General features: G+C 46.5%; 1 protein-coding gene across 2 annotated transcripts in view; it reads right to left on the reverse strand.

Annotated features, from left to right (window-relative positions):
- The window catches only part of LOC147698325 (protein SGT1 homolog), a 138,436-nt gene that overhangs the window by 64,531 nt on the left and 46,605 nt on the right, over positions 1 to 27,300 (reverse strand). For both annotated transcript variants that reach the window (XM_086934917.1, XM_086934916.1), the window contains 2 exons: positions 16,320 to 16,416; positions 14,602 to 14,709 (listed from right to left, as the gene is read on the reverse strand). In XM_086934917.1, coding sequence (XP_086791043.1) covers positions 14,602 to 14,709; positions 16,320 to 16,416 — 205 coding nt within the window. The remainder of the gene's footprint in view (positions 1 to 14,601; positions 14,710 to 16,319; positions 16,417 to 27,300) is intronic.

The raw sequence follows: 27,300 nt of genomic DNA on the forward strand, positions 1-27,300 counted from the left end.
AAAACCCGCGGTCAAATTCGAAGGAAATTACTATCATTCAACACTCTAGCAACAACGGCTGCACTAAGATTAGAATTGGGTCTAAAAAGCTTGTTTGTGTAAGGACTGGTGGAAATGGTACAATGGGCCATTGCCTCATGAACAGGAATCATAACTCTCTCTGACAGCTTATGTTTACAGAGATCTTTGAAATGAAGAGACACAAAATGTTATTCTTTAGGAATTTTAGTTATGAACTAGAGCAATTTGAGCTCTATCTATGTACGGTCTCATCCATGCCGAGGGAACAGTTTGATGCATTTCTCAAGCAGGCAAATTCTTTTATTATGAATAAATCACAACAGTACTTGGCATGGAACACCGCTCATGGGTTAGACGCCACTGAGCATTAATTCATTTAAACACTGTTTCATTAAATGTTGTAACATCTAAACGGCATGGTACATCAAGCATATGTCACTTTTGCAAACATGGATGTCAGGACCTGAAACACATTTAATTTTCATGTCCTGTCTTGTTATTATACCGTCATAAGTGGTTGAGACAACTCTTTTTCAGATTCTCAGCAGGTGTGACTGCGGAGGATTTGTATTTAGTGCTCAACCCACCGAAATAAATGTTTTGTATCCATGTTTTTAACTTTTTCGAATGCTTTTAGCCTTTGTACTGAATGAAATGAATGCTGTTTTAGGGCGTATTCAGGGTTTTAGTGTGTGGTATTCTTGGTTTTAATGGTATACTTTTAACTCATAAAATTGCCTGTACCTCAGTGGACTGTTCCTTTTATAAAGTTTTTATTACCGGTAGTAATGATTCTACGACATGAACTTGCATGGTATTACTCGAATCCTTCTATGTTTGTGTGATTTTTTCATTTATGTGGACCTCACTGGAGTTCCAAATCATGAATAAATAAATGTTGAAATGTCAACGAAGATGAGTTTGGCAATGTGATGATGAAGGTTAGTCTTGCCGGATTCATAGCTACCGCAAATGGTGAGACTTTTTCATGGGATCACCCCACGTGGGATGTGAAGGGGTGTTGAGGCATTTTTAAACTCATTGATTTAATCCTCATTTCAGAATGACTGCAGAAGATTTCTGGTAGATGTATAGTTTGTTAAAAAAATAAAGCGGGAAAGAAAATAGTTGTAAGTCTCGTAACGTATGAAAGGCAGATTGTTGTTTGCAAGACTGCAAATGCATTTTGAAGGCATGCCACAACTTGAGATTTATTTTGGTTATTATTTGCTTCTTTTCAAAGTTGATTGAGGCATACACAATACGGTGTGGTGCACAAAGTTTCTAAACTATTAATGAGGGAATTGATCCCTAGATTTAGAATGCCAACAGCAAGTGAGTAAGATAAGTGGACACACTTCAACAATTAAATAACTAGAGTTTTGTTTTTCACACAGAAAACAGACCAGAAGTTCAATTGTAGCTGTGCTCCAGAAACATCAGCAGTTGCTGAAAGGTACAATGGCATTTTGAAATATAATCTGGCAAAAGAATTGTGCTTCAATTTCTCTGAAATGGACAGATGTCCTTACATTGGTGTTACTAAGCATGAGATTTGCCCATCAAAGTCTACTGGAATGAAGCCTCATATAGTAATCATTGGAAGAGCTGTGAGACTTCCAGGATTGCCGCCAACAGCTTTGATAAACTTTTCTGATGAACTGATCTTTGATTACTGCAAAAGCCTGGCTGTTAAAGTAGGCTTTCTCTCACATCAGGTGCAACTAGTAATACCATCTGCAGTTCCTGAACAGTGTCATGATCTGGAGCCAGGAGAGAGTCTCCTTATGAAGAAGCATATAAGGAAGTTGTAACTCGAGTCAAAGTGATAAGCACCTCAATAAGTTATTTTGGTGACAAACATAGCTGTGAATTGTGGAGGTTTCTGTTCTGGATCCATGCATCTCTCACAAAGAAAGTGGTTGCTACTGATAAGGAGACAGTGACACAAGCAGTTGAATAATAAAGCCAACATCAAGTTTCATACATGGAACCAGAGAGGGAAGAGAAAAAGAAGAAAAACAGAATCGAGAGAGCCAAACTTGAAAATTTCAACATTTTCAAGCAAACGAAAACCAAACAAATCAGACTCGAGTAGACAAAGGAGTTGAGACTCATCAGACTCGAACAGAAAAAGTAAGTAAAGAGAATAGAAGCTTGAATCAAGCGCACCTATCTAAAATTGTGAGATAATGTGTGACTATGTGACCAAGGAGTCCTGAAAAGAGCAGTGAGAATTCAGGTAAAGTAGTAAGTGGAGAAGATGCGGATGAACAGTTTGAAATCAATGCTGAAGAAATTACCCGGGAGTACAGCAACAAGTGCTGCAACAAGATGATCGACAAGAGAAAGAGTGCCAAACAAGAAATGCACAGTTCCTGAATTGGCGTATCTGACAGAGATTAAAACAGATGAAAAAGAAATTTAAGATATCTTCGATTTTTGTTTCGAGGTTCCCAAGAGCCACCATAAGAGTACAAGAGACAATGAAAATGATAAAAAGCTGAATAATTCCTGAGGAAGTTAACTATTGCACTGAACTAAATTATTAATTTAAAATTCTTGTTTTTGATACATCTGAACTTTTAAACTAGGTTTGATTACTGCTGGATTATTTAAAAAGAACTTTTGATTACTTTTTGTACTTTACTATTTTAGCTTTTGAGGATTGAATTTACGTTGAAAAGACTGCTTTAAAGAGCCGAAGAAGATGCGTTCAAGAAAAGCAGAACTTTGCATGACTTCTAATTTTTATTATTTTTGCTGTCCTTATTGGGTTATTACATACATATTCTCATAGTGGGTGTCTCCCACCCACTACTAATAGTTCAATGGTTTTAAGTGTTACTCAGAATCATAGATTAGAACGCAGAACTAGTTTTGATAAGAGATTTGAAGAAATCACATATAGATTTGTTAAATTATGGAGAAATAATGAATTTGTCTGATTGTTGCATTTGTCCTCATTTACCTACTGCTGTTTCTGAAGGATTGACTTATGTTCAGGCTTCCATTGTCATATGGCCATTTTTGTTTTATTTACTCTAGTTTGATTAAACATCAAAATTATTTAGGCAAAACTTGAGTAGATCATTTGCATGAAATTAGAAACCTGGAAGCAACTGAAAGTATCAAAAGTGCTTGCACGTTTCATTGTACTGACTATGAAGTATTAGCATAAAAAATGTTTGTAAGATGAATGAAGTGGAGCGTGATTTATATTTAGGGGTCCCGGTTTCATGGTATTAATTTTTGGGACATTTCCGTCTGTATTAATCCATATTTATTTTTTGCTAATGTTATTTGTATTTATCCATATTTATTTGAGGTTTTGTGAGCAAATGAAGTTAAAACTAGTATATTTCCAAATTTATGTAACCAATAAATATGTATTCATGCTTGAACGCCTGATAGGTGTCCAGTGATAGGAACACCCACAGATGATAAATCAATGCACTTATATGAAAACATGAACATTTTAGTATCAAGGTTGTGCATATCTACTGCTATTTTAGCCTCTTTACTAAAATTCAATTTTTTTAATCGCTTACTTATCAATCCGCACAGCTATTGGCCTGGCAGGCATAACTGGCAGCATTTAGAATTTCTGAATAAAAAGCCAATTTCCATTTTTATCCATACTTAAAAATAAACACAGACAGGAAAATAAATGGTTTTCCGTTTACCATATGAAAACGTTCTGAGAGTATGTAATGGTTTACCACTAAGATCCAAAATGGGTCTTAGGGAGCTGTCCTTTTTGGGAATTAGAAAATAGAGAATAAACCCCTGAAACTTGGTAGTGTACAGGAACTGGTTCTACGGCACCTTTTTGTAAGAGGGATTGTACCTCTTGAATGAGTAACTAAGTAATTTGAAAACAGTTTGTACGTGTGCGGAGGAATATTTGGAGAATTGGCTGTAAGCTCTAGGAAAAGAGCCATGTTGGATAATGTCGACCACCCATTTGTCAGTTGTTATGAATTGCCAAATGGGGAGAAACTGTTTAAGTCTTCCCCCGACAGGTGTTAAGTAAATAGGGGGCAGTGTGGGCAAGTCACTGTTTGTTATGGGAAGGGGTGGTACACGTTAAGGCACTCCTAACCCATACCTTTGACATTGTTTCCTTTATATCCTCTCCTATAATAACCTCTAGAGGGAGAGGATTGGGTATTGCCTTTATAAGAGGAAGCATTTGGGTCTGAGGATGGGTTTTGGACCCTCCTCTGTAAAAGGAGCCTCTATTTGATGGTGACTGAAGTGCTACCATGGACTTTGCCACTTCCGTGTCCTTTTTCTTTTTTTCTAAAGCCTGATCGACTTCAGGACCAAACGGATGTTGCTTGTCAAAGGGGGTGTTTAAAATGTATTGTTGAACCTCAGGTTTAAAGCCTGAAATCCTAAGCGGTGCATACCTTCTGAGGAGAATGCTGGTATTTATCTCTATTGTAGTAACATCTAAGCCCTTTTAATTGAAGAGTTAGACATCAGTTTGCCCTCTTGAACAAACTCTTGTGCTTGGTTTCTGTGTTCTTCCGGGAGTTATGGGAGCAGTTCCTCCACCTCATCCCAGGGTGCCCCGTCGTACCTAGCTAGCAGGCCTTGTGTATTTGCAATGTGCCAGTGATTAGCAGCTTGAGCATCTACACGTTTCCCTGAAGCATCTATGAGCTTAGATTCTTTATCTGCGGGAGGAGCATCACCAGAAGTTTGCGAATTAGCTCTTTTGCGAGCGTTGGACACTACAAGGGAGTCAAGAGGCAGTTGACCTTTAATAAAGATAGGATCAGATGGCAAAGGTTTATATTTTTTTATCAACTCTATGAGTCAAAATGCGTGCTCGCACGGGGTCTTTGAAATTATCATCCACATGTCTCATCATGCCCTTCTGCACAGGGAGTGTCTGACTTGACCTGTGTGTGGACTCAAGTGTCTCAACTAAAAAAGTATTTTTCCAATGACTTTATGTAATGCTACGCCATGGTACTCTGCTGCTCTAGCAATGAGTTCCTGATAAGCCACATTATCATCAGTTGGGGAAGGCTTTGCAGGGTAAAGGTCTGGGTCATTGTCTAATGGAGGGTCCATGGTGTAATCCTTCCATGGATCTATAGGTAAATGAATATCTTCATCAATATCTGTCTCTTCAGGCTGTGAAAGTGAAGATCCCTGAGGTGTAATGTGTAAATGATCTAAATGTGTAGAAGAGGGTGGAAGTAGGGAAGGTGGATCAGGATAACAAGCATTAGAAATGCAATAGGTCTCGCAGCATTAGAGTTAGTGCTTTTAGAATTGTTTATGGGTTTTTTTGTAAATCTTTAGCATGAGGTTGAGGGTGAGTGAGGGTGGGTGAGGGGTTGAGGGTGAGTGAGGGTGAGGCTGAGGGGTTGAGGGTGAGGGTGGGTGAGGGGTTGAGGGTGAGTGAGGGTGAGGGGTTGAGGGTGAGTGAGGGTGAGGGGTTGAGGGTGGGTGAGGGGTTGAGGGTGAGTGAGGGTGAGGGGTTGAGGGTGAGTGAGGGTGAGGGAGGGTGAGGGGTTGAGGGTGAGGGGTTGAGGGTGAGGGGTTGAGGGTGAGTGAGGGTGAGTGAGGGTGAGTGAGAGTGAGTGAGGGTGAGTGAGGGTGAGTGAGGGTGAGTGAGGGTGAGTGAGGGTGAGTGAGGGTGAGTGAGGGTGAGTGAGGGTGAGTGAGGGTGAGTGAGGGTGAGTGAGGGTGAGTGAGGGTGAGTGAGGGTGAGTGAGGGTGAGTGAGGGTGAGTGAGGGTGAGTGAGGGTGAGTGAGGGTGAGTGAGGGTGAGTGAGGGTGAGTGAGAGTGAGTGAGGGTGAGTGAGGGTGAGTGAGGGTGAGTGAGGGTGAGTGAGGGTGAGTGAGAGTGAGGGTGAGTGAGGGTGAGTGAGGGTGAGTGAGGGTGAGTGAGGGTGAGTGAGGGTGAGTGAGGGTGAGTGAGGGTGAGTGAGGGTGAGTGAGGGTGAGTGAGGGTGAGTGAGGGTGAGTGAGAGTGAGGGTGAGTGAGGGTGAGTGAGGGTGAGTGAGGGTGAGTGAGAGTGAGTGAGGGTGAGTGAGAGTGAGTGAGGGTGAGTGAGGGTGAGTGAGAGTGAGTGAGGGTGAGTGAGAGTGAGTGAGGGTGAGTGAGGGTGAGTGAGGGTGAGTGAGAGTGAGTGAGGGTGAGTGAGAGTGAGGGTGAGAGTGAGGGTGAGAGTGAGGGTGAGTGAGGGTGAGTGAGGGTGAGTGAGGGTGAGTGAGGGTGAGTGAGGGTGAGTGAGGGTGAGTGAGGGTGAGTGTGGGTGAGGGATTGTGGGTGAGGGATTGAGGGGTTGAGGGTGAGTGAGGGTGAGGGGTTGAGGGTGAGTGAGGGTGAGGGAGGGTGAGGGGTTGAGGGTGAGGGGTTGAGGGTGAGGGGTTGAGGGTGAGTGAGGGTGAGGGAGGGTGAGGGTGAGGGAGGGGTTGAGGGTGAGTGAGGGTGAGTGAGGGTGAGTGAGGGTGAGTGAGGGTGAGTGAGGGTGAGTGAGGGTGAGGGTGAGTGAGGGTGAGTGAGGGTGAGTGAGGGTGAGTGAGGGTGAGTGAGGGTGAGTGAGGGTGAGTGAGGGTGAGTGAGGGTGGGTGAGGGTGGGTGAGGGTGAGTGAGGGTGAGTGAGGGTGAGTGAGGGTGAGTGAGGGTGAGTGAGGGTGAGTGAGGGTGAGTGAGAGTGAGGGTGAGTGAGGGTGAGGGTGAGTGAGGGTGAGTGAGGGTGAGTGAGAGTGAGGGTGAGTGAGAGTGAGGGTGAGTGAGGGTGAGTGAGGGTGAGTGAGGGTGAGTGAGGGTGAGTGAGAGTGAGTGAGAGTGAGTGAGGGTGAGTGAGGGTGAGTGAGGGTGAGTGAGAGTGAGGGTGAGAGTGAGGGTGAGTGAGGGTGAGTGAGGGTGAGTGAGGGTGAGTGAGGGTGAGTGAGGGTGAGTGAGTGAGGGTGAGTGAGGGTGAGTGAGAGTGAGTGAGGGTGAGTGAGGGTGAGGGTGAGTGAGGGTGGGTGAGGGAGGGTGAGTGAGGGTGAGTGAGGGTGAGGGTGGGTGAGGGTGAGTGAGGGTGAGGGTGAGTGAGGGTGAGTGAGAGTGAGAGTGAGAGTGAGGGTGAGTGAGGGTGAGTGAGGGTGAGTGAGGGTGAGTGAGGGTGAGTGAGGGTGAGTGAGGGTGAGTGAGGGTGAGTGAGGGTGAGTGAGGGTGAGTGAGGGTGAGTGAGGGTGAGTGAGGGTGAGGGTGAGTGAGGGTGAGTGAGGGTGAGTGAGGGTGAGTGAGGGTGAGTGAGAGTGAGAGTGAGAGTGAGGGTGAGGGTGAGTGAGAGTGAGAGTGAGAGTGAGAGTGAGGGTGAGTGAGGGTGAGTGAGAGTGAGTGAGGGTGAGTGAGGGTGAGTGAGAGTGAGGGTGAGTGAGAGTGAGGGTGAGTGAGGGTGAGTGAGAGTGAGAGTGAGAGTGAGGGTGAGTGAGAGTGAGAGTGAGAGTGAGGGTGAGTGAGGGTGAGTGAGGGTGAGTGAGGGTGAGTGAGGGTGAGTGAGGGTGAGTGAGGGTGAGTGAGAGTGAGTGAGAGTGAGTGAGAGTGAGTGAGAGTGAGTGAGAGTGAGTGAGAGTGAGAGTGAGTGAGAGTGAGTGAGGGTGAGTGAGAGTGAGTGAGAGTGAGTGAGGGAGGGTGAGTGAGGGTGAGTGAGGGTGAGTGAGGGTGAGTGAGGGTGAGTGAGGGTGAGTGAGGGTGAGTGAGGGTGAGTGAGAGTGAGTGAGAGTGAGGGCGAGTGAGGGTGAGTGAGAGTGAGGGTGAGTGAGGGTGAGTGAGAGTGAGTGAGGGTGAGTGAGGGTGAGTGAGAGTGAGTGAGAGTGAGAGTGAGGGTGAGAGTGAGGGTGAGGGTGAGTGAGGGTGAGTGAGGGTGAGTGAGGGTGAGTGAGGGTGAGTGAGGGTGAGTGAGTGAGGGTGAGTGAGGGTGAGTGAGGGGTTGATGTTGAGGGGTTGAGGGTGAGTGAGGGTGAGTGAGGGGTTGAGGGTGAGTGAGGGTGAGGGTGAGTTAGGGTGAGGGGTTGAGGGTGAGTGAGGGTGAGGGGTTGAGGGTGAGTGAGGATGAGGGGTTGAGGGTGAGTGAGGATGAGTGAGAGTGAGGGTGAGTGAGGGTGAGGGGTTGAGGGTGAGTGAGGGTGAGGGTGAGTGAGGGGTTGAGGGTGAGGGGTTGAGGGTGAGTGAGGGTGAGGGGTTGAGGGTGAGTGAGGGTGAGGGGTTGAGGGTGAGTGAGGGTGAGGGGGAGTGCGGAAGCAGCACGGAGGGCAGGGAAGGGCGGAAGCAGCACGGAGGGGCGGAAGCAGCACAGAGGGCAGGGAAGGGCGGAAGCAACAGGGAGGGCAGGGAAGGGCGGAAGCAACAGGGAGGGTAGGGAAGGGCAGAAGCAACAGGGAGGGCAGGGAAGGGCGGAAGCAACAGGGAGGGCAGGGAAGAGCGGAAACAGGGAGGGCAGGGAAGGGCGGAAGCAACAGGGAGGGCAGGGAAGGGCTGAAGCAACACTGAGGGCAGGGAAGGGCTATTTTGTATTTTATTGTAAATATGCGGACACAGAGGGATGGAGCTAGCCTTGCGCGAAGATGGCTGCGCTCTAGGCAAGCTCCTTTGGCTGCCACCTAATGAACAGCAATATGCTGCGGTAAACAAAATAATTAGAATTTAGAGAAGCTGACCTGTGCTTCGTAGGGGATTGAGCACACAAAATAGGCTTGCCACCGTACATGTGAAGCAGGCGTTGTCCCGCGGCCTAGATGGAAGCGGCAAGGACCGCCCTGCAGAGGATGTGGGAGGCCGCTGGCTGTGAGCTGCTCCTGTGCAGGCGGGCACTCTGTGGAGCCGGTCAGCGCCTGTGACGCTGTGCTCTGCAGCTGGAGGACGGGCGGCACCGAGGGAGCTGCGACCGGCCTGTGGGTGGGCAAAAACACAAAAGATGGACTAGAATGCACTCGAAGAACAACGCTCAGATGAACTCGAGCACTTCACCCATCTATTTTCCCCATAAAGTGCTAGTGGCACAGCCTGGCCACAGTACGAAAGCCTTCGTCTGTTCTGACGTGGCCTGCTCCGGAATCCTGGCTCTCGAAGGGAGTGCAGTTTGCTCTGATCTGTGATTCTACAAACAGCCTGAACTCTCGCTGGCTGAAAGTATGCTGGTAAATATTAATAAAGTGTACTTACGAGGCCGTGGGAGCTCCAGGGTGGTAAGTGCACCAGATGCTGTGGGAGCTCCAGGGTGGTAAGTGCACCAGAGGCCGAGGGAGCTCCAGTTTCGCCGGCTGCTGGGGCTGCTTCGATGTAGCTCATACTCCAGAGTGAAAAGGTGCTCCAGGGTGCACTGCTGCTTCAAGGGGTGAGAATTCTGGGATCTGTAGTTCCTTCAAGGTAGGCTGGTGATGGTGGCGGGGGGGGGGGGGCAAAAACGTGTTAGGGTATATAGAGTGGGTGCATACAGAGGGACACACAGATATGCCAGGGGAACAGAGACAGGCCGGAGGATAGACATAAAAGAGGCATAAGCGGGACAAACGTGGGACGGAAATCAAGACGGGGAAAGAAACAAGAGTAAACTGGGAGACAGAGACAGTCGTAGGGAGGGAGGCCGCAAAATCAAGACAGAAGGAAAGAGACAGACTGCGTGACAGAGTCCGATTAAGGCATAAAGAGAAGAAGTTAAAGGGTCAGACACATGTAAAAGGAAAGAGGTCAACAGAACCACGGGGTTAAAAACAAGCCTTTCACCGTAACACGGCGGGCAGGGGAGGGGGCGGGCAGGGGAGGGGGCGGAGAGGGGAGAGGTGCGACACGGCAGGATGTGACCGTTGCGGCGGTGTTACGCGGAATGAAGTTAGACGGCGTTAGACGGAAGGAAGAGCGGGGAGGGGGGAGGAGAAATGCGACACGGCGGGAGGGGGCGGAGCGGGTAAACAAAGACGGACGTGCACGCGCACGCGCTTTTAAGGTCAATGCGCATGCGCATAAGCTCAATGCGCATGCGCATTGACCTTAAAAGTCACGGGCACTGCAAGGAATCGCCACGATTCCTTGCAGTGTAGATAAAGAGTGGATAAGTCGCAATAGTCTCGCTTGCTCGATGCGCATCGACAGGCGAGACCTAAAAATAGAGGCATCAATAATAACAAAAACAGTGGAGTCAAAGGATTTCTTAAGCCTTCATTGTTGAAGCAGCATCCTTCTTTTAATGTGTGGATTCAATACATGCGCAGCCAATGCGTTTCACCCTGTTTAGGTGGTGCGACTTCGAATTCCTTGGCTGCTTGATACAATTAATTATACGTTAATGTCACTGAGATTGAAACATTAAACCTGCATACTACAAAATTCTCTGCACCTAACTTACGTCCTTATTGTGCGGTTTTACTTAGATTTTAACCGTAGAACTTCAGTTGTGTGCAGATCTCTGCGGCAAGTCCATAAATCCACTGAGCTTGTCACCCCTGAGCTACGTCACTAGATGCAAACCCAGCTCTGACAGGTTAGAAAAAGATTTCCGCAGCATACACATTAGTCTACTGAGCTATCTCACCGATTTTGGAACATGGACTCGCAAGTTAACTGCAGGTTACTGCAACAGTGAGCTAGCTAACCGGAAACAGAACCATATAGCTGCACGGTACCTCACTGAGGAGCTGCCTAGCTTGGATCATGACCTTGGACATGCAGGTGTTCTTTCCCTAGCTGTCACGCTCGAACTTGAACCTTTGACCTGCAGATCACACTCAAACCGAACGTATATGTAGCTGGCGCATTACCCCGCTGAGGTATCCAGCTGCTTTGGGTAATCTGAGATCTCGCTGAGTGCGAAAAACATTAAGTAAAGTATGTTTTTTCAAGTAAACCTCCTTTTCCACCGTACACCCCTTGGTCTTCGATAGTGAAAGCTGGTGTTGCGGATGAAAGTCTTTGTGTCACGAAGGGGTTAAGGGGTGCATTCCGATCCCGTTCCTCAGGGGCCGCGGCGGAGCGTGTGGGTGTCTGCGCGCGCTGAGTCACGCCTGGCCGCCGCGAGCTCCCTATAAGCGCGCGCACGGGCGGGGAGAGTGCGAGGAGCGCGGAGGGAGCAGAGGCTGCAGGCGCTCGAGCCCCTGGGACCGGAAACCGAGGCACCGTCGCGACCCTTCCGGATCTCTGTGAAGAAAGACTTCCCTTGCACGGTCGTTGGATCAGAGAGATCTCTATGGAAACAATTGCACTAAGGTTTAAATCTTGCACAGTGGACGGCGACATATAGTCCAGGAAACTCGCGCACATTGGAAGATCTGCTTGGAAACTCTTTGGGGTCCCTATCAGAAATTCGTGGAAATAAATTCAAACTTAAACAAGAGGAAATCAGGGGACGATCGGGGGTGCAAGGGAAATCGGAACCCCGGCAGGAGAAGATCAGGAGCTAGGAAAAGATCGGGAGGCGGAGAGTTGAGGCAGGCAGGCAGGCATGGGAGGGGAGGAGGAGGGGGGAGGAGAGTAGGGGAGGCACGGCCTAGCGGCCGTGCAATCAAGTAGTGAGGGGGCGGAGTTGTGGGAAGGCAGAGAGAGAGAGTAGGCGGCTGGGTGCATGTGCATGCGCATTGAGCTTAAATTTATCGTGCACTGCAAGGAATCGCCACGATTCCTTGCAGTGTGGATAAAGAGCGGATAAGTGCCAATACTCTCGCCTTGCTCGATGCGCATGCGCATCGACAGGCGAGACCTAAAAAGGGCTGGTAGCCACATCCTCCTCCTTTAAAGGAATCGAGTCCTCAGAAGAAAGCTTGTTTAACCGGAGATTTAGCATTAATATGTCATGTATCAGGATTGAAATAAATCTTCTTTTGTTTGGGATCCAGTTTGGGATGAACAATGTCTAATTAGTCAGAAGGTTCAACGCTGCTGTCTTTTGATTTTGGCACTGATTTTTTCGATGCTGGAATGGACTTGCTTTTAACAGCGGAAGGTTTTGGCTTCGAAGCGTGCTTTTCTTTTGCCATGGAGGATTTCGACTCCGAAACAGATTTGGATTTCCAACTGGAAGGTTTCGTATCCGAAGAGGATTTCAGTCGACTCGGTGCCAATGCCGAACCGGCAGGCTTGACTAGGTGAATTGGTGCAGAGCCAGAAGGCGGGCGTAGGAAACATCTCAGTGCCAACCTTGGCCAGAAGGCAGAGGTGGTACTAACGCCTTATGAGTTTTGGATATGGGCTTAAGGGGCAAGGGGTAATCAGTACTCATGGCACACTGTCCAGGAGGCACGTTTTCAGACTCCATGTATTATCTCAAGTTCCGAATCCAAATCAGGAACCGAGATGGCCTCTTATTCTTCTGCCGTTTCGACGTCTTCATGCTCTGATTTTTCACCGAAGATATCCCAAGTGTGTTGAATATTCTGATGTTGCATTTCATGACAGAGACCGTTGAGTATTTTTAGACCGAAACGATTTACAAGCGTCGCAGTCGTCCTCCTTGTGCTCCGGAGACCAGCTCATATTACACACTTTAAACATTTAAACGGAGTCGTTCCATCGACAGAAGATCGGATGGACGCGGTCATACCCGAAGTCCACCCACAAGTTTTCGATCGAGAATGAAGGATTCGTTGACCGAAACGATACGCAGAGAAGTGGAAAACGCGTACGAAGCAATACCATCTAGGGTAGAGCGTATTGCACACCGCGGGGAACCCGAAGAGTGGTTTCGAACTGGAGCGTAGCAATACACGTCCGAACCCGATGGCAGAAAAAAACAAACAATCTAACAATGGAGTCCATACCCATGCGCACTATCACCGAAAGAAGGAGTCACCTTACCTCGTGACTGTAAAGACTTCTTTGAAGAAAAGCAACCTGCAAACATCCGGACCCAACACTAGATGGCAGGAGTACGCAAAGCATGTGTATCTACAGTACACATGCCTCAAACATATTTATTTATGTAGAAACATTCTCCAGGATTGCACGCGAGGGCGGGACAATTCAGTGCTTATGACTATTAATGAGGATCGCCTGGAGAAAAAGGCAGGGATCGTGAGCCGATGAGCTGAAGATCAAACCAATGGAAAGTGAAAGTTCTTTAATTTACAGAAGGGTATTGCTGGAAATTACAATATGTAAAGTGGATTATGCAACGAAAAGGTTATAGTATATGATATCAAAGGAGCTGTGCTCTACAAACAGGGATGGCTCCAGAGCACTCAGGTAAATCAAGTGTTGTGACACTACACAAGGCAATCACTTAAAAAGTAGTGACTAGACTAATACATTAAGTAGAGTGGATTACACTGAAAATGGTACAACAGTGATATGTTAGGGTTCCCTTGTAACCACAATTCAGTAGATTCTCCTTGGCCGGCAAACCAGCAAAGCTTTGAATCAAACAAGACACACTCCGACACACGCATCTCCCACAACCTACTTGGAGATAGTGCGTACAGGGCAACTATGAGATACTGTGACACTGTCAGGAACGCATTATGTTTTAGTGGATTACTGGAACACCGTTCCTTGGAAGATGCACATAGATAAGAAATTCACACTATTTTAAAAGGGTTTATTAAAATAATAAAGAATGATTTGAATGCAGAATACATGAAAAATGCGTACTTGCAGAAATAAACATTATGGTAAGTAAAATGAAGGCAAATCATATAAATAAAGAAATTCACGGCCACATGATTGAATATGTTGTTGGATGTAATTAATTCCCTTTTTCCCTAGTCCTAGCCCAAGTCCACATAAGCATCAACCTCTTTCCGAAAACGGGAGCCTCCTAAATGACACACAAGCCTATTCATATTTCTCCAGTCTGCAGTGCAGCCGTAGCCAAGGCCAGTAGCAATCTGTTTTTCAACTATTCTCTGGAGAACCATTTGCTAAACAAAGGAACCTGACCCTGCAGACTGCTTGCCGTAGATGCTCCTTCTGGAATTTATAAAAGCTCCTCTCTCCTTAAGAAGCTCTCAAACATGCTTTACATAATATATATAAAGAAATTAATTAACCAAGTGATCTCTGATGTAGGGTGTAAATAGAAGTGGGTGAATTCCCTTGCACATTGATCTAAAACTGCTGTGTTTTTTTCTATGTATCTCACTTAATGAACATAAAACTAATGAACTAGAATCAATCCATAAGAAAATATTGTTACACTGTATGCACATAAACCAAATAATAAGCAGCCAATATGCAGTACGAAATGTATGTGAAGCCTTCTTTGACAAAGAACACATACGCAAATACACATTATAAGGGGGTTTAGAGGCAGAAATAAGGCAAACATATGACACCAGGAGTAAATTATGCAAATATCAAAGTTATATTTCACAAATAAAGGATACAATCTGCTAAAACTTCAGCTAATCTTCAAAATCGTTGTACAAAGGAAACGGATATCCTCACTGGTAAAATAGAGAGTGACAACGCAGTACATGACGTAGTAGTGTGAGGAAAAGAAGAAGTGTAAGGCAGAGAAAAATGTTTGTCCACAACGAGAGGGCAGGAAACACACAAAACAGATCTAAATATAATAATTAAATAAGTAAAACGTTTGCATTACAAAATCTCTACAATTCTCTGAAGAAGCAGCTCACCTTTGTTGAAAGTACTTTAAATGTACTCTGTTCTGGAACGATGGGATGAAGAAGAACACGCTTTAAGCTGTAGTCCTCTCCTGTTGGAAGTCTAACCAGAGCGCTGAACTGTAAATACAAACAATTTGTATTAGTATTCCAAAGCCTGTGCTTACTACACAGAAAGAGAAATAATTGTGTGTGGAAACAAAATCATTTAGAATCACCTGATTTTTCTACTTAATAATTTTCAGTGGAAAAGAATGTAGTAAATGTTTGTTTTGTAACCATTAGGAGAAAAAGAGGGAAGGAAAATGGTAAAACCTAACACTTTCTTTATATCTGATGGTCAGTAAAACTTTAGATTAAAAAATAAATATTTTTTGCCGGTAACGAAACGCTGGGATACAGAAATTAAGTGGTTTTCACTGAATAACCCAACTACGTCAAGTGAGGACTTCATGATTGGAACTTATAACTCCTGATAACACAGTTAGGAACATATTCACACCCTGTGTTGGCATCATTCTTGACTCTTCCCCGCTTTAAGCGGGCTAGGCTCGGCGGCCAATCTATTTCTGTGGTAACTGCGAAGGCTTGGAATGCTCTCCCTCTTCATTTGCGTACCGCCCAGTGTCTATCCAAGTTTAAAAAGGATCTCAAGACCCATCTGTTTGTTTGTCAGGTCTAGGCTGTCTCTCTGTGTTATGTTTGGTCACCTCCGCAACGCGCCAGGATACTCCCCAGTAGCAGAGCGCGCTACAAAACAACCTATAACATAACATAACATACTCGTGGTCCCCAAAAACTAATTAACTAGTGAGAAATTGTGACTAATTATCGGCTGGAAGTAACATCCATTACTGTTTTAACTTCTCTATTAACATTTCAGAAGTTAAAAGTAGATCCAAAATCTAAATATGTAATTCTCCTACATATTACAGACGAGTTTTTAAAGTCACAAAAAAAAAAAGGTGTCCAATGTTAGATGGACCGATTTAGGCCATATGAAATAAATTTGCACACAGTGAATCTAAATGAAACTCATTCAAGCAGTCAAATCATTTTCTTTCCTGGACTTAGACTGGACACCATTGCGCAAAAGCAATATAAAAATACAAGAATAAGCACGCTTACACACCACATCCCTTTCTTCTCAAAAAGTATAATAATTCTCTAAAGGGGACTTCTTTTCTGGAAATCTGTCTGGTCTCTCCCTCTTCTGTACAGAGCAATTTACTGAATATTGTTGGCAGCATACTTGTTCCACAAATGTTTTAATGATGGTTCATGTGGAGGCTACATTTAGATGAGAATACACCTTATAAAAGCCCCGTAAATGTATTATTGTTCTTTCACAGACCTAACTGTAAAACAGAGAAGATAAGGAATTATTTACTTTAGGTGTCTGAATACTGTAGATGTGTCTATTATCATCCACTTAATGAACACAAAATGTCACTTACTCCTATTTCCCTCCCGGCATTTTGTCCACCTACTCAATGCCTCCAAGGTAAATACTCCACCTCTGGACTGTTTAAACAAAAACTGTCAACAACAAAGAGATGTAACATGACATAAAGCTTTATACCGTTGTAACCTTTAAAATTCCACTGATGGATACATTTGCCTCTAGCAGCAATATAATGCATATTCTGTTCTTTAGGATTAACAATCCAATCAGTTCCTCACATGCAAAAATATTCTACTGTATTTAAACAACTAAAATGCATAGTTACCTCTTTATCTGAAAATTCGATGCTTACATCATTTTTGGCAACATTCTTGACCATTATTGTAATGATTACTTGAGATTCTGTTTGGTACCAGTCATACCTTTAGAGGAAAGAAAACAAATGTAATGCATTTCCAGGTGTTCAGTTGACCATTTCAGAAGCTACAACCCTAGACAAAATGTGGCGAACTGCATGTATTTATGTGGCGGTAGGGAGACGGTGGCAGTGTCTCCCAGACCGCTGCTGTGCCTGTGGGTGCCTTGTTTGAACTGCTGTATCAGCGAGGGCTGCGAGGACCATCAATTTAGCGGATTGCAACTTTTAGCGCATTTATTTTAAAAATCATTTTATCCTTAGGTAGGACAGCCTTACTTGTCCCAATATCCGCTTTCTCTCCCCCGCTCCACCTGTGCTCGATACCATCGCCTGCCCGCCTCGGTCCGACTCGGCAACCAGTGCCGTTGAGCGGAGGGCGGACAGGCAGAGCCAGGCAGCAGCACTTCCGGTAGTCCCGGAGTAGAGGTTAGCGCTCTAGTGGCTACCTCACTCCGGGCTATTTAGGCCGACCTGACCCTCGGTCCTGCGCGGTAGGGAGACGGTGGCAGTGTCTCCCAGACCGCTGCTGTGCCTGTGGGTGCCTTGTTTGAACTGCTGTATCAGCGAGGGCTGCGAGGACCATCAATTTAGCGGATTGCAACTTTTAGCGCATTTATTTTAAAAATCATTTTATCCTTAGGTAGGACAGCCTTACTTGTCCCAATATCCGCTTTCTCTCCCCCGCTCCACCTGTGCTCGATACCATCGCCTGCCCGCCTCGGTCCGACTCGGCAACCAGTGCCGTTGAGCGGAGGGCGGACAGGCAGAGCCAGGCAGCAGCACTTCCGGTAGTCCCGGAGTAGAGGTTAGCGCTCTAGTGGCTACCTCACTCCGGGCTATTTAGGCCGACCTGACCCTCGGTCCTGCGCGGTAGGGAGACGGTGGCAGTGTCTCCCAGACCGCTGCTGTGCCTGTGGGTGCCTTGTTTGAACTGCTGTATCAGCGAGGGCTGCGAGGACCATCAATTTAGCGGATTGCAACTTTTAGCGCATTTATTTTAAAAATCATTTTATCCTTAGGTAGGACAGCCTTACTTGTCCCAATATCCGCTTTCTCTCCCCCGCTCCACCTGTGCTCGATACCATCGCCTGCCCGCCTCGGTCCGACTCGGCAACCAGTGCCGTTGAGCGGAGGGCGGACAGGCAGAGCCAGGCAGCAGCACTTCCGGTAGTCCCGGAGTAGAGGTTAGCGCTCTAGTGGCTACCTCACTCCGGGCTATTTAGGCCGACCTGACCCTCGGTCCTGCGCGGTAGGGAGACGGTGGCAGTGTCTCCCAGACCGCTGCTGTGCCTGTGGGTGCCTTGTTTGAACTGCTGTATCAGCGAGGGCTGCGAGGACCATCAATTTAGCGGATTGCAACTTTTAGCGCATTTATTTTAAAAATCATTTTATCCTTAGGTAGGACAGCCTTACTTGTCCCAATATCCGCTTTCTCTCCCCCGCTCCACCTGTGCTCGATACCATCGCCTGCCCGCCTCGGTCCGACTCGGCAACCAGTGCCGTTGAGCGGAGGGCGGACAGGCAGAGCCAGGCAGCAGCACTTCCGGTAGTCCCGGAGTAGAGGTTAGCGCTCTAGTGGCTACCTCACTCCGGGCTATTTAGGCCGACCTGACCCTCGGTCCTGCGCGGTAGGGAGACGGTGGCAGTGTCTCCCAGACCGCTGCTGTGCCTGTGGGTGCCTTGTTTGAACTGCTGTATCAGCGAGGGCTGCGAGGACCATCAATTTAGCGGATTGCAACTTTTAGCGCATTTATTTTAAAAATCATTTTATCCTTAGGTAGGACAGCCTTACTTGTCCCAATATCCGCTTTCTCTCCCCCGCTCCACCTGTGCTCGATACCATCGCCTGCCCGCCTCGGTCCGACTCGGCAACCAGTGCCGTTGAGCGGAGGGCGGACAGGCAGAGCCAGGCAGCAGCACTTCCGGTAGTCCCGGAGTAGAGGTTAGCGCTCTAGTGGCTACCTCACTCCGGGCTATTTAGCCACGCCCTTCCAAATAGCGCGCAGCGGTTGCGCGCAGGGGGCGCCTTCGAGCGCGCCTAAGAAGCGCCGAAGAAAAGCCCGTCTGCGCCCGTCCGCGACAGGACGGGGCTAGGGGCTATGGAGGAGTCCCTGGCCGATACTGATCATCCTAGGCGGGTCTACTCTTCGAAGTCCCTTCGGCACTTACGATATAGCCGGCTAACACCTCATTGTAAGTCGTTGCGTAATTACTATCCGGAGGGGCCATTTTCATGTAGGTTGTGCCGAACTCAATTCACAACAGAAAAACATGACCCCCCGCCAGATTTTAGGATTCTTTCAGGTGTTAACACTCAGGGAGGAATTCTTTTAAATCTTTTGCTGTGCAATGTAAGATCTCTAGTCAAGCACTCCTTTGAGGTATGGGATCTTATCTCCACATATAAACCTGACCTTTGTTTTATAACGGAGACCTGGCTTAAACCACATTCCACTCCTGCTATCACACTTGGTATACCGGAGGGTTATAAAATTGTCAGGTTGGATCGACCTATAAAAACCGGTGGAGGGATTGCTATTGTTTTTAAACAAGAGATCTCCATATCGGTTATCGATCAACATTCTAATCCATCCTTTGAAATGTTGATTTTTAGGATTGGCTCCTCTCCCAAATATAGTAGGAAAGGTGCGTTAGTTTATCGGCCTCCAGGTCCTTTAAAAAATATGTCCAAGGAATTGGTGGAAGCACTGGCCCCTCATGTATGCCACAATAAAGAATTCCTGTTACTCGGTGATTTTAATCTCCACAGTGAGGATAAGCTTAATAGTGAGACACAGTCTTTCCTCACGGACATTTCCTTTTTAGGATTACAACAATGTAATAGTGGCCCAACGCATCAAGCAGGACATACCCTGGACATGATTATATCTAACTTTCCTGGTATAAAATGTAATGCTCCTAGCCAACTTCCCTGGACCGACCATTTTGTGCTTGCGTTCTCCATGCAAATGAATGACCCACGCCCCACTCCATGTATCCATATCCAACCTAAACGTAGACAGTGGCATAAAGTTAATGTTGCTAATTTTGCACATAAATACTCCTCATCTTTAATTGAGGGCTCAGATGATATTGACAGTGCCCTTTTGAATTGGGAGCATGCAGTTGATGCTGCAGTACAGCATATTGCCCCGTTAAAAACTTTCAAACCTAGACTTGCCAGAAAACAGGAGGTCTGGTATTCAGAGGAATTACGTAATCTTAAACGCCTGGCTAGAAAGTCGGAAAAAACATGGAGGAAATATGCCAGGGAGGAAGATAAAAACCATTATAGAATCAACCTCAACATCTATCACAAAGCCTTAAGGCTAGCACGGAAAAACCATATTACTACTCAGCTAGATGCTGCTGGAAATGACTCTAAAGTTTTATATCAAATTGTCAACACCTTCATAAAACCAACAGCTTGTGAAAGTGCTGACATGGCTTCACAACCCCTGTGTGATAGTATTTCCTGTTTCTTCACAGAGAAAATTGATGCTATTTATGATAAAATAAAAGCACTGGGTCCTGACTCAACCAGCCCAGACAGTTGGACCCCCATCCTGACAACTTCTACTAATACTTATGCCTTTAACGAATTCCCAGAAATATCACTGCTAGAAGTTCAGAAATTATTTTCTGATATTAAAAGCGGAAGCCCGGCAGACCCACTTCCAGCTAGACTTATGGGTCCGCTGGGGAGTTTACTAGGCCCTGATGTGCAGAGACTGGTAAACTTATCACTTGCATCTGGAGTGGTCCCATTGGCCTGGAAAAAAGCCCTAGTTAGACCTATTAGGAAGAATACATCGATTCCTTGGTCTAACATGTCCAACTTGAGGCCTATTTCCCTTCTACCTTTCTTAGGAAAAGTCATCGAAAAGCACACCAATAAGCACCTATCTACCTACCTAGAACATTCTGGTAGTCTCGATCCCTCGCAGTCAGGTTTCAGACCTAAATTTAGTACTGAAACAGCTTTAATGTCGGTAACTGACGATCTACGGTTATACCAGGACAAAGGCTATTCTGTTGTCCTGGTGTTACTGGATCTATCGGCAGCGTTCGATACGATCTCCCACACCATCTTGATCGAACGACTGTCTGCGAGTGGAATCGGCGGTAGGGCACTGGACTGGATCAGAAGCTTTCTCTCCAATCGCACCCAATCTGTCACCATGGGTGACTTTAGATCGGAGGAAGTTGGCATTTCCAAGGGGGTTCCACAGGGCTCATGTTTGAGCCCAACGCTATTTAACACCTATGTGGCCCCCTTGGCAGATGTTACCAGAGCTTTTGGTTTCTGTCCGGTGTCCTACGCAGACGACACGCAACTGCTCTTCCCCTTCAAATCTCTCACCCCGGATATTTTACATTCTTTTTCCGATGGGATGAAGGCAGTTGCAAGGTGGATGTCATCCAACTTTTTACAATGCAATGTTGGAAAGACAGAGGTGATGCTCTTTGGTGAAGCCAGGATTCAATGGTCTCCTGAATGGTGGCCCTCTGAATTGGGCCCAGTCCCTGTGCCAAAAACTACGGTCAAGAACTTGGGCGTCAGGCTTGAACCAGAGCTAACCATGAAGCAAAATGTTAATATCACTGTAGGAGCGTGCTTTCATGTGATTGGCCTCCTTCGTAAAATCTTCCCTTTCCTCCCTGATTTTCACAGGAAAACTCTGGTTCAGGCTCTGATCATTAGTCGGCTTGACTATTGTAACGGCCTTCTACTAGGTGCAAACGAGGAGGTTCTGGACCGTTTGCAGGTGGTGCAAAACACGGCAGCTAGGCTGGTGTTAAATGCACCCCCTAGATCCCCCTCCAGACCACTACTTCATGAGCTTCACTGGTTGCCAATACGTCAACGAGTGAAGTTTAAAACATGCTGTACTATACACAAGGGCCTTAACCAACTGGGACCTGAGTATTTGGCGAACAAATTTATTCCTTATGTTCCCATCCGTGCCCTTAGATCTAGTGACCAATTGTTACTAAACGTTCCCAAGATCACGAAAACCAGGTTGGGTGGAAGAGCATTATCTGTTGTGGGTCCCAAATTGTGGAACTCACTTCCGTTGTCACTAAGGAAATGTAATGACCACTGTCAATTCAGAAAACATTTAAAAACGTTTCTGTTTGGTTCATTTTAGAGTGTCCCTTGTTTACAGCATTTTTAACTATGCGCTCCCTAATTTCAGTCTTGCACCGGCCTGTTACAGCGCGGAGATACTCCCTTGGGAGTTTATTCATAGCGCTATATAAGCCCATAAATAAATAAATAAATAAAATAAATTTATGTAGCGCAAACCTAGCCAAAAGACAGCAGCGCGCTGCACATGGTCAAAGACAAGCATAAGTGATAATGGATATTGTGGACATCAAGGCCAGACTCCCCTGGGACAAAGAGCAGGTACTATGGGTAGAACTTCAGTTTAGCACTTTTATACTTGAAATTGCCATTACCTATGCAGACCTTTCAGGCGGTCAGCCTACCCCACAAGGCAAGAGAATGTAACATGGGTTGCTCATGTGAAGTTAACTAAAAAACATTCAGGCTTGGTGAAATCCTTAACAAGCTACAATGTGGGTGTGGAAACTTTTCACCACAAACAGAAGACCGAGTACAGAGCACTGTAATGTAAGCACGAGGACTAAATGTGCATGTTTGCTAAGAACTACCCAATTACAGGGAAGGCATAGATCAGCCAGTAAGACAAATGAAAAGTCAAAAAGCTCATGCTCTTGTTTTAGAAAGCTAGAACAATTCAGCAGTTCTCCTTGGTAGAGAACAGAATAGTAAGGCTAACCGGCGAAGGTGAGCATCGCTTGGCACAGGTGTTAAATTTCATCGACTTCGACCTCTTTTCAGTGTAGGGACAACAAGGACAGGGATGTAAGAGTAAATCAAATTCTTGCCAAAACAGTGAAGGAAGTAGGAAATCACAGCTTTAACCATAGAAAGTAATGCCATCAAAGGAGACTGCAATTTAAGTTGTATCCTGCCAGAGATGGAGTAAAATGTTAAACATCTCTAGCATTGCTACAAAAGCAGTGGAGTTTTTTTCATATTACTAAGCTTTGAGCATTTCTGATGTCAGCTAAAGATTTAACTACTACAGCACAGCAGTGTTATTTTCACATAAAGGACAAATTTGCCACTGGGAATTAGGAGGAGATGGGCAGCAATACGGTGTTTCATGTGAATTGGATGCACACTGCCAAGAACAACAGTTATAAAGCAGAGGTGACTCGTGGGAATTTATTCAACCCAGTAAAAATATGATGAATTATGGTATTAGCCTAAATAATACGATGAGAAAATGAGCCTATAACAATGAGTAACAAGAAATCGAAAATCGAGTCAGAAGCATTCTTGATCAGAGAAGTAGGACTTGTACCATTAACAAAGGTTACGCATTTCACAAAGGACAAAGTATCATGTTGGCTAGTGTTGAATGAGACTAGGATAGTATAGCGCCAGCTTGCACTACACTACACACACTGATATATTCTGTCATGAATAAGAGTTTTGCATAAAAAGTCCTCATGCAACCGTTTGAGGTTTCTAATGAGCTAGGGGACATTGAATAATAGTTACTTACCTTCAGTAAGGTTCTGTCTGGTACCCACAGATTGCTGCCCTTCTGAATATTCCCCAAGTGACATACTAGATATGAAAACTTTTCAGCAGTACCTCTTTGTGCCAGAAGGTGGCCCTGTGCAGCTCCCACAAACGCTGTTCCACTCTGGAAATTAGGGCTGAACCTACACAGGCGCCACTGCTCCGCACTGCCTGTTGCTCAATAGCAAATTGGTTGTGACCATTGTGCAGATTCCGAGTCTTGACATTGTATTAAGGTATAAAGTCCACTTCACAGAACGGGGAGTACGGGAGGGACGGTGAGAAACCTGCGGTTAGATAGAGTCTCTACCAGAAAGTGTGTTACCGAAGGTAAGTAGCTTATTGTTCTTATAGAGTTCTAACTGCAGATTCCTCACTTTCTGAACGGGTACCAAATCAGCAACTATCTGAAGGCAGGTCTGTGAACAGACCCAAATCACAAGGTCCTACAGGACTGAGTGGGTGAAATGCCAATTGGCTTACCTAGCAGTTCAAACAGTAGTGCCTTGTAAACATATGGAGTGATGCCCACATAGGTGCCTGCCAGATGTCCGGGACTGGAACTTTGCGAACCAGTGCAGTGGTAGCAGCTTTGCTCCTGGTGGAATGAGCAAACAGTCCTTCCAGAGGCTGCTCTTGGCCACTACGTAGATCTTAATGCAGAGCATGATCCAGTGGAAGATAGTCCTTTCTTACACAGTCTTGCCTGTTTTATTCACTCCTGCGAACTCCTCATAGAGCTGATTGTTCACACTGTGCTCCCTGGTATGATCACTGTAAAAGCTCAATGCTGTTTTGGGGACCAAATGATTGAGTCACTCCTCCTTAAATGGGTGAGGCAGAGCATAGAATGCCAGTAAGGTGAATAGCTGGCTGAGGTGGAATAGCATCACAACATTTGGGAGGAAGAATACTCGCGTCCCCAGTACCAGTTTGTCTGGAAGGTGGTGGTGGGGTAAGGCGGGTTGACACAGACATTGAAGCTCACTTACCCGATGCAGCGATGTTATGGTGATGAGGGGACACTGTCTTGAGGATGAGAAGCCGCAGATGACATTTGTGGGATGGGTCAAAGGGAGTGCACATCAAATATTTGAGGTACCAAGTTAAGGTAACACAGTGGTATGAGAAAGGGAGAAGGTGAAAACAGATGTAAACCTTTCAAAAAATGCTTCACACCAGGTTATTTTAATATTGAGGACTGGTCCGGCAAAAGTAGAAAATACTGAAAGGTACCCTTTTTTATTATGTCCAGAGAAAAGCTTTGCTAGGTGCAGGACAAAACATCAGATAACTGCCTGGAGAGACTGTGTCTGCATGTGCCTCACCAAACCATAATTGTTCCCAACAACAAACGTAGACACTTTTGTGGAGGGAGGCATGGCTACCAAGAGGACATCAACCATCTCTGGAGGAAGGTCTACGGTGTACAGCTGTTGCCGCTCAATCTCCAAGTATGTAGGTGGAGATAGCAAATGCCCAGGTGTAGACCCTGCTCCTTTGCTGCAACAGCAGATTGCCCCAGAGGGGCAACCTGATTTGAGGGCACATGCTCATGCCGAGAAGCAATAGATACAATACTCTCTGTGCCCCATCCGAGGCCCTAGGGTAACTTATGCAAAAACAACAGTTGATGGACAGAATGCAGAACAATGTCATACATTCACCCCAGTACAGAGATCTGGGCCTAAATCCATTGTTTTTTTGCACTCCACACCACCCCAGTTCAGACATGGCCATATGCAAATCAGCGTTGACCCTGTGCCTCATGGGAACAGTCCAGCCCGAAAATGCCAAGCCACGTCTTTCCTGGACCGAATCAAACATTCTAGGACCGGTTTCTGGCTATCAGCCGTCTTCAGCCAGGATAGCTTGACTCCAGTGGTGTTGAGAGCATGGGACTCACGTCTGAGCATACCCATCCCACTCGGGGTGACAAATGCGAAAACAACAGTAGATGGACAGAATGCAGAACAATGTCATACATTCACCCCGGTACATAGATCTGGGCCTAAATCCATTGTTTTTTTGCACTCCACACCACCCCAGTTCAGACATGGCCATGTGCAAATTACCCTTGACCCTGTGCCTCATGGAAACAGTCCAGCCCCAACTGTCAAGCCATGTCTTTCCTGGACTGGAATCAAGCATCCTAGGACTGGATTCTGGCTATCAGCCGTCTTCAGCCAGGATAGCTTGACTCCAGTGGTGTGGAGAGCATGGGACTCACGTCTGAGCATACCCATCCCATTCGGGGTGACAAATGCAAAAACAACAGTTGATGGACAGAATGCAGAACAATGTCATACATTCACCCCAGTACAGAGATCTGGGCCTAAATCCATTGTTTTTTTGCACTCCACACCACCCCAGTTCAGACATGGTCCTAGGAAGCTTTTTTTCGGTCCAGGGGAGGCATGGCTTGGCAGTTCGGGCTGGACTGTTCCCATGAGGCACAGGGTCAGACTGATTTGCATATGGCTATGTCTGAACTGGGGTGGCAGAGAGGGCTAAAGAACGGTGACGATTAAACCCAGATCTGTTGACTGGGTGTGAGTGTTTGATTGGTTCAGATGCTCTGTCCATCACCACCCCCTTTTGTACCACTAGGGTAACTTAGGCATGGTCAGTCCTGATAGTCTTCAGTACTCTGGTTCCTTAGAGGCATCAGTGGGAAGGGTTACAGGAGTCCAGTTCCACCCTAAGCAGAACGTTTCTCTGGGCCCAGGACTGACACATCGGTTACCACCATCATTTCTGGGGGGTTGGAGGGAGGGACTGCCACTTACCCAAATATGGTCCAGTGGCCACAGCTGCAAACATTGTACATTTTCCTCCACACTCTGGGCGTTGCCGGAGTGGTCCCCTTGATGTTGGGCACACAGACTTCAGATCCCACTGCAGAGCCCGCATATGCCACCTGGTGTGCTTGTCCAGCAGAATGTAGAAGGCCATCAATCCCAGCAGCCTCTGAGTCGACCTCACTAAAATCCAGGGGTGAGGCAGAAAGATCAGAATCATAGGTTGAATGTCCTAGACTCTCCCTTCCAGAGGAGTGGCACAAAATCAAACTGTGTCCAGCCAGTCGCTGAAGTAGGGGAAGCCAGGAACCCCGGACCTCTGAAGATGTGTTGCTATCACCGCCATCACTTTTGTGAACACACAAGGGGTGCTGGTGAGACCAAAGAGGAGCACTGCAAACTCGAAATGCTCCTGTGCCGTCAAGAACCTCTGATGGGCCTGCAGGACACATATGGAACTAAGTGTCCTGCAGATCCAATGCCACCATCCAGTCTCTATGATGGGAGGCATACAAGACCTGGGCCAGTGTGAACATTCTGAATGTGTCCTCCCAGGAGAAAGCAGTGAGAGGGAGCAGGTCCAAAATAGCTAGTGTAGGAAAGGTTCCCCTTTTTCACAAGGCCACCCCCACTTTTTGCCTGGTATCTGATGCAATTTTGACAGAAGTGTACTGGGCTCCTGCTATCCAGGTTCCCAGTGCCAGAACTCTTTCCTTAAAACTGTACAATTGTTCCCCCTAGTTGGCAATACCTTTCGCACCCCCTGTATGTCCCTACTAAATGGTACCCATGGAAACTAGGGTAAGGAGGCTAAAGCCAGGCCCCAAAGGGCTTTAGCCTGTACTCTGCCACCCCAAGGGACCCATCAGCCCCCTCATGCAAACTGGCACTGTAGGGTGCATGCCATGGTGCAGAGAAAAGTGAAGACACGACCTGGCACACCCCATGTGTGCCATGCCTGCAGACACAGCACGCAGTATAGGTATGGGCCAGCGGGGAGGTGGGGTAGCAATTATTGTCAGGGACTACCTCCCAATCAGGACCACACCGATACCATCCACATGTTGCGAAGCCCTACTATTTAGTATTAAGCTCACACCCCTCTTCAATTTTAAAGGCGTACTGGTATACCGCCCACCTGGAGCACGTGCCCCATTTTTATTCAGCCTAGGGTCTATATTGGAATCCATAGCCCTTGAAGATCACTTTGCAGTGTTAGGCGATTTTAATTTCCACCTTGAATCAAGTAGTGACACAGACACTGCATGCCTCTTAGCGGACATGGAAACACTAGGTCTGTATCAACGTATTTCTGCCTCTACCCATGACGCTGGTCACACTCTTGACGGCATTTTTACTAATATTGAGTCGCTACATATTGCAGATGTCCTCCCCCTGGCATGGACCGATCACCACGCCATTTTAAGTAATTTAGCTATCCCCGATGCTTTTAAGAAGAGGG

Source organism: Lissotriton vulgaris, chromosome 8 (assembly GCF_964263255.1).
Source record: "Lissotriton vulgaris chromosome 8, aLisVul1.2, whole genome shotgun sequence".
Taxonomy (NCBI): Eukaryota; Metazoa; Chordata; class Amphibia; order Caudata; family Salamandridae; genus Lissotriton; species Lissotriton vulgaris.